General features: G+C 45.4%; 1 protein-coding gene across 3 annotated transcripts in view; it reads left to right on the top strand.

Annotated features, from left to right (window-relative positions):
- The window catches only part of ZC3H6 (zinc finger CCCH-type containing 6), a 202,835-nt gene extending 193,879 nt beyond the window's left edge, over positions 1–8,956 (top strand). For 2 of the 3 annotated variants that reach the window (XM_030195944.1, XM_030195945.1), the window contains 2 exons: positions 2,634–2,870; positions 6,267–8,955. In XM_030195944.1, coding sequence (XP_030051804.1) covers positions 2,634–2,870; positions 6,267–7,765 — 1,736 coding nt within the window. In that variant the 3' untranslated portion in view covers positions 7,766–8,955. Of the gene's footprint in view, positions 1–2,633; positions 2,871–6,266 lie in introns of all 3 variants that reach the window. The other variant, XM_030195943.1, reaches the window with a different exon arrangement.
- Positions 8,957–14,375: the final 5,419 nt, after the last annotated feature.

The following is a 14,375-nucleotide window of genomic DNA, read 5'->3' as shown; positions in this document are numbered from 1 at the left end:
GGTCCTCGTATCCCTACTAGATGATCTTCACAGAAACTGAGACAGGGGATTCACCTCAGTGTTAGTACTGCTAAATTTCTCAGCAGCTTTTGACATTGTGGATCAAGATATCACGCTAGTATGACTGACAGAAACAGGTGTCAATGGAACAGTACTTGCCTGGTTCAGATCCTATCTATCAGACAGGCAATAGTTCATAATGTTTGGCAACAGCTCATCACCACCATAGACACTGACCTGCGGGGTACAACAAGGAGCGATAATGTCACCTGTTCTGTTCAATATGTACCTCAACCAGTGGTGTGCTTGTAAATTTTTAACAGGCTCTCTCCCCGGTCCACCTCTGCGCCCCCCCCCCCAAATTGCAGAGCTGGCTATAGCCGGGGAGAGAGCCTGGGGGGGGACGACGACGACAATGCATTACTCTCTCCAGGAAAAAAAATTAAGTGCTCCCAGGTTCCAATCTAATTCATGTTTAATGTGGGATAAAATGCCATAAATAAGTAAATAAATAAATAGAAACTTCCATTGAGCACCTGATTCTCCTAACGTGAAGATATTTTGATGGTTTTCTAATCAAATAAATCCTATTTGGTTCATTCACTCTCATGTATTGCTTTTGCAATTTGATAGAAAGGTTTTTAGGTATATTATAACACCATGTCTAAATATCAAAACTCAAAATAAAACAATCATGTCATACATAAACCAAGACTTGAACATGGTTAGATGATATCACGTAGAAAAATTAATGCTGGGATCAGATAAATGTCCTTATGCATCCCCCTCCCTCCAAAAAAGTAGTAACTGGGCTGAAGGTACAATCATTCACCAGATATTTTTAAAAACTTTTTCATCAAACAGTTAAGTTCCATTATCTATGTAATTCAGCACGTACCTGTGTAGACTGCAACTGTCTGAGCCTGGCCAAATATCCGCTGACCGGGCCACTACTGCAGGAAATGAAATGGCATGGTGCCCTTCCACACAAAGTATCGCCAGAAGAACACTAAAAAAAATGGCATCCAGAACAGTGCTCTTGTGCCCCATTCTAGTTCTGGCCCTGTCCATCCTGTTTAGCCAACTTCTCACCAGTTTATAATTTTCCTTGTAACTGATAGACAACGATACTACAGGCAAGAGATGAAGATGAACAGATTGATTAGTGGCTGCACCAGAACTGGGAAGCCTGGAGTGACTGGTTGGGTCACAATAGAAGAAGGCAACACCCTGGTGGTCCAGTGGATTCTCGAGCCAGTGAGGGACACTCTCCAGCCCCTTCTGTTAGCTCTCAAACGTTCCCCAGAAGGACATTGGTGGCTGCAAATCCCAGTCCACAGCCCATCCCCTACTAGCATACAGTAATTGGGTTTCCCTCAGCAGGGCCCTAGAGCTCATGAATACATGCACATGAGATTGCTCCCCTAGGGACAATCTGGTGCACTCTTCAAGGGCCTACATCCACTTGGCCCACAGGGGCCTCTGTGACCCCTGGCAGCCAGCTCAGGTCTGGGAGTGGGCTGTCTACCTCTCCCCTCCCAGGCACTTTACCAGTCCTATTCTGATCCACAACATGGGGATGGCTGTAAAATGACTGCCATTCCTACCAAAACAGGAGTTCTAGAGACCATATGGATGGAAAGGAGAGAGACCAGGAGCACTGTGATCCACATCCAGGAGGTCTTCATAGGCCACTGGAGCTCCTCAACATTGCTGACAAAAGGAGCTGGTAGCTGAGCTGAGCTGTCTAATCTGTCATACTGCACAGCTCTGGCCATTAGGCATCGGACCTTCTGTGGGCTAGTGTGGACACTCCCACCTTCTGGCCTGAGACATGGCAAGAAATAACCAGGGCTGCCTTAGGCTTGTCCACTGCCTACTTGAACTCTCAGTATGTGGGCTTTGGCTCTCTTTCTGGCTATGTTTTTGTTTTGTTTTGTTGATTTTTTTCTTCAATAAATTTTATTCCCTTGACAAAAAGGAAATACATTTAAAGCCAATGAGAAAAAAAAATCTTTATTTTTTAAAATCAGCTACAGGTGAGCTTAGGGGAGGGAATGGGGTCTCCCTCTGCTGGCAGGGACTCCACGAAGACCACTTCCAAGCAGCTCGCCAGGCTCAAAGCCTGTGGGCTATAGTTTGGTACAGTGGAGGGCAAACCACTTCCACACTTGAATGGAGGCAAGTACCATGGCCTGAGCCCCAGGAGCTAGCAGCCCAAGAACTCAGCCTCAAGTCCTTGGACTGCATCCTGGAGAGTCAGGCCTAGGGAAGGGACAAGTTGCACTAGATCAGACCTACACCATCTGCTGGAGGTAGAGAGATACTGTAGAATTCCAGGCTGTACCAGCCCTTATACCAGTGATGTCACTGCAATAGTTCAGTATCTCTACGTTCATCTGTTGGTAGGGAAATCCATCCTCTTGTCTGGACTGGTCAAGCAAAAACAAAAAGGAAAGACCTTTATATCTTGCATCTTATGGAAACTTGTTTTTGTCGTTCATCTTGAGTTTTTTTAATATCTGTTGTTCAGCTTTACTCAAGAAGTTCTGTTACATTTATATGTCACTTTTCTTAAACAGAAGTCAACCCAAAGTGTCATATGTTTAATTTTTTTAATTTTGGCTTTACAGATGGATCGTGTTTTGGAGAATTTGTAGACCATCAACTTCAAAGTATTACTTCAGATTCACATACTAGTGGAAGTGAGTCAGATTGCATCAATGCATCAAGTCAGAAGCCTGCTTCTGGTGTGCAGGATATCTTCCCTGCTATGCAAAAAGCTCTTTTTGCAAGACTGAGTCAAAGACAACAAGAATTAGGGAATTCTAACAGAAATCCAATTCAGAAAACAATAAGCAAAGAAGAAGGTAAGTCTTACCTGCACATTTTAAAAAGAGATATGTGAAAGCTAGTCCTCCTCTCTTGCTTCCTATCTTTTAGACAGTTTGCAGTTCACAAAACAGCACCGCCTTCTATCCCATGACACTTTCATTTCCTAAGCACTGTCTCATGAAGGACTTTGTCAAATATTTTCTGAAAATCTAAGTACACTGTGAGGCGTATTTTCAAAGCACTTAGACTTACAAGGTTACGTGGAGGGGCATAATCGAATGGCACCGGCCAAATAGCTGACCGGCCATCTTCAGGGCTGGCGCCACAAGGGGACGGAGCCAACCGTATTTTCGAAATACGGTTGAAGCCAGCTAAATCGATCGCCAGGTGTAGAGGAGATGGCCGGCTTTGTTTTTCAGCCATAATGGAAACCAGGCCCGGCTATCTCAAACCCGGCGAAATGCAAGGCATTTGGTCATGGGAGGAGCCAGCATTTGTAGTGCACTGGCCCCCCTCACATGCCAGGGCACCAACCGGGCACCCTAGGGGGCACTTCTAAAAATTAAAAAAAAAAAAAAAATAGCTTGCAGGGACATAGCTCCCTTACCTTGTGTGCTGAGCCCCCCCAAATCCCCCCCCCCCCAAAACCTACTACCCACAACTTTACAACACTACCATAGCCCTTATGGGTGATGGGGAACACCTACATGTGGGTACAGTGGGTTTGGGGGGGGGGGGGGGGTAGAGGGCTCCCATTTGCCACCACAAGTGTAACAGGTAGGGGGGGATGGGCCTGGGTCCACCTGCCTGAAGTGCACATCACTCACTAAAAACTGCTCCAGGGACTTGCATACTGCTGTCATGGAGCTGGGTATGACATTTCAGGCTGGCAAAAAAGTTTTTTTAATTTTTTATTTCTGCGGGAGGGTGTTGGTGACCACTGTGGGAGTAAGAAGAGGTGATCCCCGATTCCCTCCGGTGGTCATTTGGTCAGTTGGGACTCCTTTGTGAAGCTTGGTCGTGAAAAAAAAGGGATCAAGTAAAACCGGCGAAATGCTCGTCAAGCCTGGCTTTTTTTTTCCATTATTGGGTGAAGCCGGCCATATCATGAGCACGCCCCTGTCCCACCCCCATCCCGCCCCCGTCCTGCCTTCACTACCCTACCGACATGCCCCCTTGAAGCTCCGCGATGGAAAGCAGTTGGCACTGGCCAAAATCGGCTTTCGATTATACCGATTTGGCCGGGTTCAGGAGATCGCCGGCCATCTCCTGATTTGTGTCGGAAGATGGCCGGGGATCTCTTTCGAAATTGAGCTGGATAGTAACCTATGGAACTTTGTAAGTCTAAGTACTTTGAAAATAAGCCCCTCTATCAACCAGCTCACAATTACCCACTTGTTTCCTTGCACCTTGAAAAAAACTCTAATATAGCTTCAACCATTTTGCCTGACACCAACGTCAAATTCACCAGAATATAGTTTCCTGGTTTATCACTGGAGCCTATTTTAAAAAATGGCATTACATTGGTTTTCTTATTTTTGCCAGCCCTTTTAAGTTTTATTTATTTTTGGCACAACTCCAAGGCCCACTTAGGCATGAACTCCTGGTGGGGACTTCCTTTATTTAAAAAAAAACTGTTTGATTTAACTGCAGCTATTTTTGCCACGATATCCCTTATAACTCCTAATGGTTTTAAGAAACGTTCATGGTGTAGCAAGGTCATCTCTGTGACTGACCCTTCCATGCCTTGTACCTGACCACCAAGTCTCTAACTGTAAATTTTGTTCTAAAATGCAGACAAGAACTCAAAATAGTCAAGGTCCTGTGTGAGAAGCTTTTTGGCACTACTAAGACCGGTCAGTTAACATCAGCATTGAAGGCATTGGTCCCCATGGGGACCCGCCAGTACCGATGAGGTCTCTGCCTGCTTCAACATTGGGCGCTGATAGGGCCCTGTAAGGCCAGGCATCATCGGACCTGACTTTCATGACAGGATTCAACATCCTCGTTGGCACCAAGGGACCCTGATGTCAGGCATCGAGTGGAGGCAAAAAAAGATCGAACCTCTTCAAAGTATGGTGTCAGGAGCTCCAAGACACCAGTATTGCCAGTACCCAGAAGCATCAGTGCCAAGAGGAGTCAGTGCTGATACAATAGCCTCCTCAAAGCTGGGACCAGGCCTCCAATTTGGCCCCATCATCTTTTCAAGCTGTCTCCGCACCGACATTGGCCCTGCCTTTACTGATGCCTGCCCCTCGAGGAATGGCTCCGACTCCTATTGCAGGAGGAGTTGGGAGCATATTTTGGCTGGGTGTGATGCTGAGGAGTTGAGTGCACCAGTGCTGATCATGGTACTGCCCCAGCTGATCCTGGAGGCTCATGCCTTTCTTGTCAGCTGTTTGTTGATGCCAGTGTCCCACTGGGTACCGATGTCAGCGTCGAAAGAAGTGATGCTCCTCTCCAGTCTGAGAGAATGCCCCCCTGGAATTGAGAAGGGGACCTGTTCCTCCCTAACGTGGTCTCGATGTTCCACCTGAATCAGTCCATTGTACTTCCTGTCTTCTTCCCTAAGCCACATTCTCATCCTGGAGAAGCAACACTGTATGCCTTAGACTGCAAACATGCTCTAGCATATTATCTGGAGCGTACAGAACCTCATAGGAAGGCCTCAGGGGCGTAGCTAGGTGGGGCCCACGGGGTCATGGGCCCCCACAGATATAGTCTTGGCCCCCTCTACTTTTGACCGCTCACCCGCTGACCCTCCCCCGCCACTTTCAACACGCCACCACAAGGTACCTTTGCTGGTGGGGGGGCCCCCAACCCCCGCCAGCCTTAGTCTTCTTCAGCGCCAGTCTCCGGCGCATTCGCTGATCTATTCTGTGAGTCCTGACGTCCAGCACTTCCTGCATGTTCCTTTAAGTGAAACTGAGCAGGACGTCAGGTGTATTTTATTGCTGTGGACTTGTGGGAAACATTTCACTTTTGCTGAATTTGAATCAATGAGCTCTAAATGCCACTTTAAGAAAACAAGAATTAAAACAGTGCCATTTAGTAGTTAAAAAAACAAATGTTCAATGTTGAATTATGCTGATAATGTTGATGTTGGCCATTATTGCCTTCTGCATTTGCTTGTCAATAAAGATATTTAACTATATGAAAGCGTACCACTTACTGACCTGAGATGCTAGGATAGTTTGATACTTATAAGAAAAAAAGCGATAGTCTCTGTTTTTGTCAGCATGTTTTTATTGAGCTGGTTCCATTGCTGCCTGGTGTATTTGTTTTTCTGTGCACACCAGTCCAATCTTATGCTATCTCAGCCATGTCATCTATAAATTGTATTATGTTGGATGATTTCAGTGGTTTATTGCCTGTATGTCTGAATTGCCTACTTATAAAACTTATTAAAATGTATTTATCTTTTTGTTTAGATGGCACTGTGAAATGGTACTCTAGTAGTGAAGAGGAGGAGGGAAACAATGTCAACTCAATTTTTAAAACATTGAGGAAACAACCCGAAACACTAAGGAATCAACAACAAGAATCTATACTCCTCTCTTCTACTGATCCAAGACTAGTAAAAGAAAAGTGTGCAGGAATCCAGGTTACAGATCCCCGTCTGAGATCTGTTGCAAGAGGTACTGTTAGAAAACATTTGGATTCTGCCTGTTCTGATCCAAGGCTTGCACAAAACTTTAGGAAATTAAAGTCTGATGAAAGAGATCATGTAGACTCATCCATCAGTGGAGTTAAGTTCAATGTGCATAATGCCCACATTGATAAAGGTAAACAAAAGGGAATTGATGATGATGAAGAAGATACAGAACGGGAATTGAGGGAGAAAGCTGTCCTAATACCTTTAGAATCTTTACCTGGTGTAACATTAAGAGACCCAAGATCACAGCTGAGGCAGTTTAGTCACATTAAAATGGATATTATCCTAACCAAGCCACCCTTTGCTAAACTTATTATGTGGGCTCCTGAAGACCTTCTTCCAGTACCTTTACCTAAACCTGATCCTGTTTCTTCAATTAATTTACCTCTACCTCCACTTATAGCTGATCAAAGGCTAAATAAATCAAGAAGCTTAAGTAGTGAGTTTCATCAACTTACAATGCCAGCTGATCCACGCTTAGCAGCTAAAACAAAGGGTATTGGTATAATAGGCAGAAGTGGCCAAAAAGATCAATCTACAGACTCTCATACTTCAGGTAAACTGGGGGTTCCCCGGTTACAAAGGAATGTTGATCCCAGACTGCACAGACTGTCTAGCACTGAAAGTCACTCTGGGATAATAAAGGATTCTCATCCATCTAAATTGTATCCTAGTTTAGCCAGATCAGTGTCTGGTACATTACAAACCTCAGGAGCCATGATTTGTAAATCAAACCAAGATATTTTGCCTCCTTATGCACCCAAGCTGTCTTCAGCTAATGTAAGATTAGGAAGCCCAACCTCTGTACTAAAGGGCATCAGTCTTTATGATCCAAGAGACCATAGTTCCTCCTCAGTAGATCAGGGTAACATCAGTTCTAGGGAGAATGGAGAACAGAAAAGGATAGGTATTTTGAAAACCCCCAGAAAAAGTGAGCCTGATCAACAAGAAACTTCATTGCAACCAATGTGCATCCAAAATCAGGACAAACATGAAAAAGAATCTACAGATTCTCATGCAGATGAGACAAGTAGTTCCAACAAGGCTCACCCTAAACTTGGACTGCCACACTCTAATGCTGCCCCAGCAGTGCATAACCTTCCCATCCAGGCTTTAACAGGCCTCATCCGACCACAGTACAGTGACTCAAGGCAGACAAGACCATCTGGACAGATGAATCAAATGCAAGACATTGATCCAAATGTAGAATCTGATAGTAAACAACTAAAAGATGTTTTCAAGACTTTTGATCCCACGGCCTCTCCATTTTATTAGCACTTGCTTTAAGGAAATAAATTACTTATTGCTGTGAATATTGCAAATTTCTGCTGTTTTGTATCTGGTTTATTTGTTTGCTATATTTATTTTTAAATTGTGATTATTAACACTTTGCAGCTGCTAATAATTTAAGAACCACATGCACTGGTGTTTGCAAAACTGTGGTATTTTCTAGATTATTATCTGACACTGAAGAAATATTATCTTTGACGTGTAGTAACATAATCACTTTAGATCCAAATGAGGCACTTTCATTGTAAATAAACATCATGAAGAAATCAACACTGAAAATCTGTAACATAGTATGTGAATGCTGTCTTTTTCATTACTGTTTAAAGATCACCACTTTTGTACAATTGTATATAGTACCAAGCAATACTGTGTAAAAGACTTTCTGAGAAAAACATTCAGAGACTTGCATTTAGTCAATAAAGAAGCCAATCATTCAAAATGAAATATTGGTTAACTACAAATAAGATTTTGTCTTTAAGTCATGCTCAGTGCAGCTGATGTAAAATATAAGTTTTATTCATGTCAATATTCTTAGTGAAAAAGTAGGTTGCCACAAGACATTGAATTATTGATACATACTCTTGTTGGAATTTTTAAAGGTATTTTATTCTGTACTGTACATAGAAGAAAAGTAAATTACATTAATTAGGACACTACTATTAAATGTTACATGAGTTATTTAATATGTTTATTTAATTTTTCACATGCCCACAGTTCTGAACTCTTGCCGTAGGTTACATTGTATTGGTCATATTGAAGTATACTTTTATATTCAGCTACTTAATTTGTATTTGCTTTTTTTTATGTATATAACTGCAGTATTTGCTTTTTTTTGTATTTATGTAACTGCAGTACTTGTATTCATTGTGTCACAATTTTTTTTTTTAAACAAAACATTAAAAAAAGAAAGAGTGGATGAGTGCACGTTATTAAACTTACAACGTATACATCTTGTCAAAGGCCAATGATTTTAATTAAAATGGTGGTATATAAATATTTTATAAATACTTAAAAATAAAGGTATAGAACAGTAAAACAATAACTAGAAAACTTAGGGCCTCTTTTAGCAAGCCGTGCTAGCGGTTCCCAGTGTGTCAATGCCGACAAAGCCCATTCAGGCTTTAAAACTGAAAGTTCACTACTTGGCATTTTTTATGCACTAATATATTAGTTTTTGCTTTTACATTCTTAATTTGTGGGACTTGGGTAATTTATTTTTCTTTTTTTAGGTGTTTTTCACTTATGTAATATCCAGGGCTGCTTTTATCAATGGGAAAAAGGGGGCAACTGTCCAGGGCCCCTGCAAATAGGGGGCCCAGCTGCCCAGAAGTAAATTTAATCCTGAGACAGGTGCTGGTATCTCTCCCTCTCCCTTTCCCTTCCTCCCTATGGTCCCCCAAACTTGCCTTTGGTTGCCAGCAGTGATTAAGACTGCCTCTGGCCGAGTCCAGCCAGAGGCAGCCTGTCTTAATGCCACTATTGGCAATCAAAGGCAAATTTGAAGGACCATGGGGAGGGAGAGGAAGAGATGCTGGACCCACCTGGGGAGAAGCAGAAAGGGGGGAGGGAAAGAGAAAAAGAGAGGCTGTACTGGAGGGGGGGGGGCAGATGTTGGATCCAGAGGATGGGGGGGTGGAGCAGGAGGGAAGAGAAAGAGAAGAAAACTGGATCAGAGGGAAGAGAAGGAGAGAGATGCAGGGCCCATGGTGGGAAGGGAGAGATGCCAGACTACAAGAGGAGGCAGGGAAGAGAGAGGGAGGGATACTGCCCTTGGGATGGGAGGAAGGGAAGAGAGAGGAGAGGGACAGGGACACAGAGAAGAGATGCAGCGCATAGAGAGAGCATAGGGACATGTGAGGGTGTGGAGACACATGGGTTAATGCTGAATATGAGGAGGGTGGATAGGCACCCAGGGCAATGCTGGAAAAGGGGTGGATAGGGACACAGAGGAGGGATGGTGATCACAGGGGGAGGGATAGGGAAACATATAGGTAAAGCTTGGATGTAGGCAGATGAAATGGGACAGAGGGGAGATGTTGAATGTAGAGTGAGGAGAGGGACACTGGAAGGGTATATTCTTGGGTAGATAAGGACAGGGACACAGAAGGAAAATGCTGGACAGGATTGATAGGGATGCAAAGGGAAATGATGGTGGATACGGAGAGTGAAGAAATGTGAAATGGGCAGGAGACCCTGGAAAGACAGGAAACACAACAAAGAAAAGCAGAAGAGAGATGCTTGGACCAAAAGAAATGGAAAAATAAAATGCTCAGACAACAAAAGTAGGAAAAAAAAGTATTTTATTTTGAATTTATTACTTGGAATATGACAGCTTTAGGAAATGCACATTTCTGGTATCTTGAATTTCAGTTTCTGTTTCTCTAGTATTGTACATGCAGAATCTGACTTCCTGAGGTTTCCAGTTCTTGTTTGTTTTTTTTTGCCCTCATATCTCTGTTACTGATCTGTAGTCCCTTATTTCATATTTATTGAGGGTCTGTGTGGGTTCTGCATATGTAACCAAGGTGTGGTATTCTGCTGTCTTGTTTCTATGTAGAGAGATCTTGTAGCAGTTTGTGCATTATATTTTGCAGTGGAGAAATTGTGTGTTGGTCTTACTGAGGTGACATCAAAACTGTAATATAATTCTAGTTTGTTGTAATATCACAAAGGTTTTTAGAACATTTTGCAGGATCTGATGTATATTGAACTGGTTGTTTTTACAGCAGACCGGTGTCTGATCAGATTTAAATGAATGAATTGCTAATTTCAACCTTTACCAGTTGCTTATGTTAACTGCCACATGTGTGTGTTAAGTGTCTGAGGTCATTACTCCTTTAATTTTGGTGCTCTTTGCTGGTTAATATTTTGAGTTCGGATTTAAATATGACTGCCTCTTGAGGGTTTTTTTTTAACATTATTATTCACAGCCACCTTTTATTTCAAATATGTTTTATCTAGTATCTCTTTAGACTTCCACATCATTTAACAATGCTGTACAAACTCTATTGCCAATGTCCCTAAAATGGAGGCCTGTATTTTCAGAAAGCTGCTCTTAGATTGTTACCCTTCTCTTTCCACAGACATTCTTTCCATTTGTGTATTTGGTTGCTCCATAACATCGAAGTCATAGCTTTTTCTACTATCCATTGCAGCAAGATACATTTTCCTATTGAATAGGACTTATGGACAAACAGTGCAGAAACTTGTGTGTCTTTAGGCCGATTCTCCATTCAATCCAGCAAACTCATTTTCAGGCAGAGACACTTGTATTATATTACCCAAGTATGTCCACATTGCTGTCCAAAATTCTTGAATTCTTGGACAGTCGCATACACAAATGTTTTAATGTACCTTCTGCTGTGCCACACTTCTTGCAAGCACCAGCAGTAGATAGACCCATTTTACTAGCTCTACTAAGGTGAATATACATAAAATGTAAAAACATATAATGTAGTTCCTGGAGTTGACAAGCCATTTTCCTCCTACCACTCCCTTCTGAAAATCATCTTCTTCATAATCCCCACCCCATTTCTCCCTCCATTTTTTTTACCATGTGACAAGAAGGAGAACTACCTATTCTTTTTAAAACATTTCACAACGGTCCTCCAAATTAAGACAGCCTGCCTCTCAATCCTTTTTGAACAGCTAAAAGAGGCCATTTCTCTTCAAAGTCATTATTTTCTGAATTCTGCCAGTGTATCACAGTCAACCCCTTAATGTAGTGCTGGGCTTGTATACATTGGTACCAGCTCTGTCTGCTAGGCCATAGGTTGTTTTGACAGTAGCCAAATTGAGCAATAGCATTTCTTTTGGTGTGGAGGAGTGGTTAATGCAGCAGACTTTGCTTCTAGGGAACTGGGTTCAACTCCCACCGCAGCTCCTTGTGCCCCAGGTAGAAAATAAGTACCTTTATACAATATGTAAAACTACATTGATTGTAGCCACTAGTGGTTAATGCAGCAGACTTTGCTTTTAGGGAACTGGGTTCAACTTCCACCGCAGCTCCTTGTGCCCCAGGTAGAAAATAAATACCTTTATACAATATGTAAACCACTTTGATTGTAGCCACAGAAAGGCAGTATATCAAGTCCCATCCTCTTTCCCTTTCCCTCAAGCAGATGGTTCACAAAACTTCTTTCTTTCTACTACCATAATTCATATTCTCCAAGGACAAGCAGGCTGCTTGTTCTCACTGATGGGTGACGTCCACGGCAGCCCCTCCAATCGGAATCTTCACTAGCAAAAACCTTTGCTAGCCATCGCGCGCCGATACGCACCGCACATGCACGGCCGTCTTCCCGCCCGAAACCGGCTCGTGCCGGCCAGTCTTCTTTTGTCCGCACTCGGTACGGTCATGTTACGCCGTTCGCGCCCCTTAAGTTGACCTCGCGCGTCTCTTTTGACTTTTCGCTAAAAAAAAAAAAAAAACAGGATTTCGGAAGAAGACCTTTTTGGTCTTTCCCTTTCCTCTATTTCCAGTTTTTGCCCCGGTAAGTTTCTTTTCGTCTTCGGGGTAGGCCCTTTTGAGGCCTCGGGTCGAATTTTTTCTCCCCCTCTTTTTGGTGCCTTACGCAATCACGAGTTTTGATCTCGCCGGCGTGATTTTTCCGCCCATGTCATCGAAGTCTCCCAGCGGCTTCAAGAAGTGCACCCAGTGCACCCAGGTAATCTCGCTCACTGACAGGCATGCGTCGTGTCTTCAGTGTCTGGGGGCTGGGCACCGCCTGCAGGCCTGTAGTCTGTGCGCCCTTTTACAAAAGCGGACTCAGCGAGATTGGCCCAGTGGAACGTTTTGTTCTCGGGCTCTTCATCGGCACTGGGAGTATCGAGTGCATCGACGTCGCCAGCATCTAGACCTCCGTCCTCGGCCGCGACTGCATCGAGTGCATCGAGGCATCGACCCTCTGCATCGGGGCTGAGACATCGGAAAGCTGCGTCGGCGTCGGTGGTACCGGGACCTCCACTTCTGCTGATGTCGTCGGACGGTGGTGCTTCGACTGGAGTGCAGGTGAGGGCTGTCCATTCCCCTGCTGGTGGCGGTGAGCCTTCGGGTGGGTCTCCCCCTACCCTGAGGGCTCCTGCGGTACAGCCCCCCCAGACCGACCTTCTTCGGCCTCGGCCCCTAGGAAGCGACGGCTGGATTCTACGTCCTCCTCGTCGGTGCCGGGAAGCTCCGGTGACGTGCTTCGTTCCAAAAAGTCGAAGAAGCATCGACACCGGTCCCCTTCCCGTATCGGCACCGAGAGCTCTGGGTCGCTGAGGGAGTCAGCACCCAGTAGGCATCGGCACCGAGAGGACCGCTCACCCTCTGTTCAAGAGGTGTCGATGCGCTCCACTATGGACAGCCCGGAACAGCCTCCACGCCCGGAACAGACTCTGACATCGACACCTGCATCGGCTTCCACGTCTTTCTCCACAGCCGCTCTGCACGAGAGTCTCCGGGCCGTCCTCCCAGAGATCCTGGGAGAGCTGTTGCGCCTTTCCTCTCCGGTACCGGGGGTGCTTGCGCCACCGGTACCGTCGAGTGAGGCGCCGGCTGGCCCCTTGCTCGGGGTGAGGTCTCCGACATCGGTGCCGCTTGCGGTACCGACTGCGGTCGCCTCCCAGGAAGGCTCCCCGACGACGTCGGCGGAGGGAGCTTCGCCGGTGCGGGCGAGGGAGTCTACCTCTCGACGCTCCCACCGTGGCCATGGTTCCACGGAGTCGAGCCGGGCACGGCTTCAGACACAGGTCCGTGAACTTGTGTCTGATACCGATGGTGAGGCCTCGTGGGAGGAGGAGGACATCAGATATTTCTCTGACGAGGAGTCTGATGGCCTTCCTTCTGATCCCACTCCCTCCCCTGAAAGGCAGCTTTCTCCTCCCGAGAGTCTGTCTTTTGCGGCCTTTGTCCGGGAGATGTCTACGGCCATCCCCTTCCCGGTGGTTGTGGAGGACGAGCCCAGGGCTGAAATGTTTGAGCTCCTGGACTATCCTTCTCCACCTAAGGAAGCGTCCACAGTACCCATGCATCATGTCCTCAAAAAGACATTGATGGCGAACTGGACCAAGCCATTAAGTAATCCCAACATTCCCAAGAAGATCGAGTCCCAGTACCGGATCCATGGGGACCCAGAGCTGATGCGCACTTAGTTGCCTCACGACTCTGGAGTTGTGGATTTGGCCCTAAAGAAGGCTAAGAGTTCTAGGGGGCATGCTTCGGCGCACCCGGGCAAGGACTCTAGAACAGACTCCTTTGGGAGGAAGGCCTACCATTCTTCTATGCTTGTGGCCAAAATCCAGTCTTACCAGCTCTACACGAGCATACACATGCGGAACAATGTGCGGCAGTTGGCGGGCTTGGTGGACAAGCTCCCCCCTGAGCAAGCCAAGCCATTTCAGGAGGTGGTCAGGCAGCTGAAGGCGTGCAGGAAATTCCTGGCCAGAGGGGTGTATGCCACCTTTGATGTTGCATCCAGGGCCGCTGCTCAAGGTGTGGTGATGCGCAGACTCTCATGGCTGCGTGCCTCCGACCTGGAGAATAGGATCCAGCAGCGGATTGCGGACTCGCCTTGCCGTGCAGATAATATTTTTGGAGAGAAAGTCGAACAGG

The sequence above is a fragment of the Microcaecilia unicolor genome, chromosome 3, assembly GCF_901765095.1.
Source record: "Microcaecilia unicolor chromosome 3, aMicUni1.1, whole genome shotgun sequence".
NCBI lineage: Eukaryota > Metazoa > Chordata > Amphibia > Gymnophiona > Siphonopidae > Microcaecilia > Microcaecilia unicolor.
The sequence above is the reverse complement of the archived record's forward strand: the minus strand, read 5'-3'. Positions and strand labels throughout refer to the sequence as shown.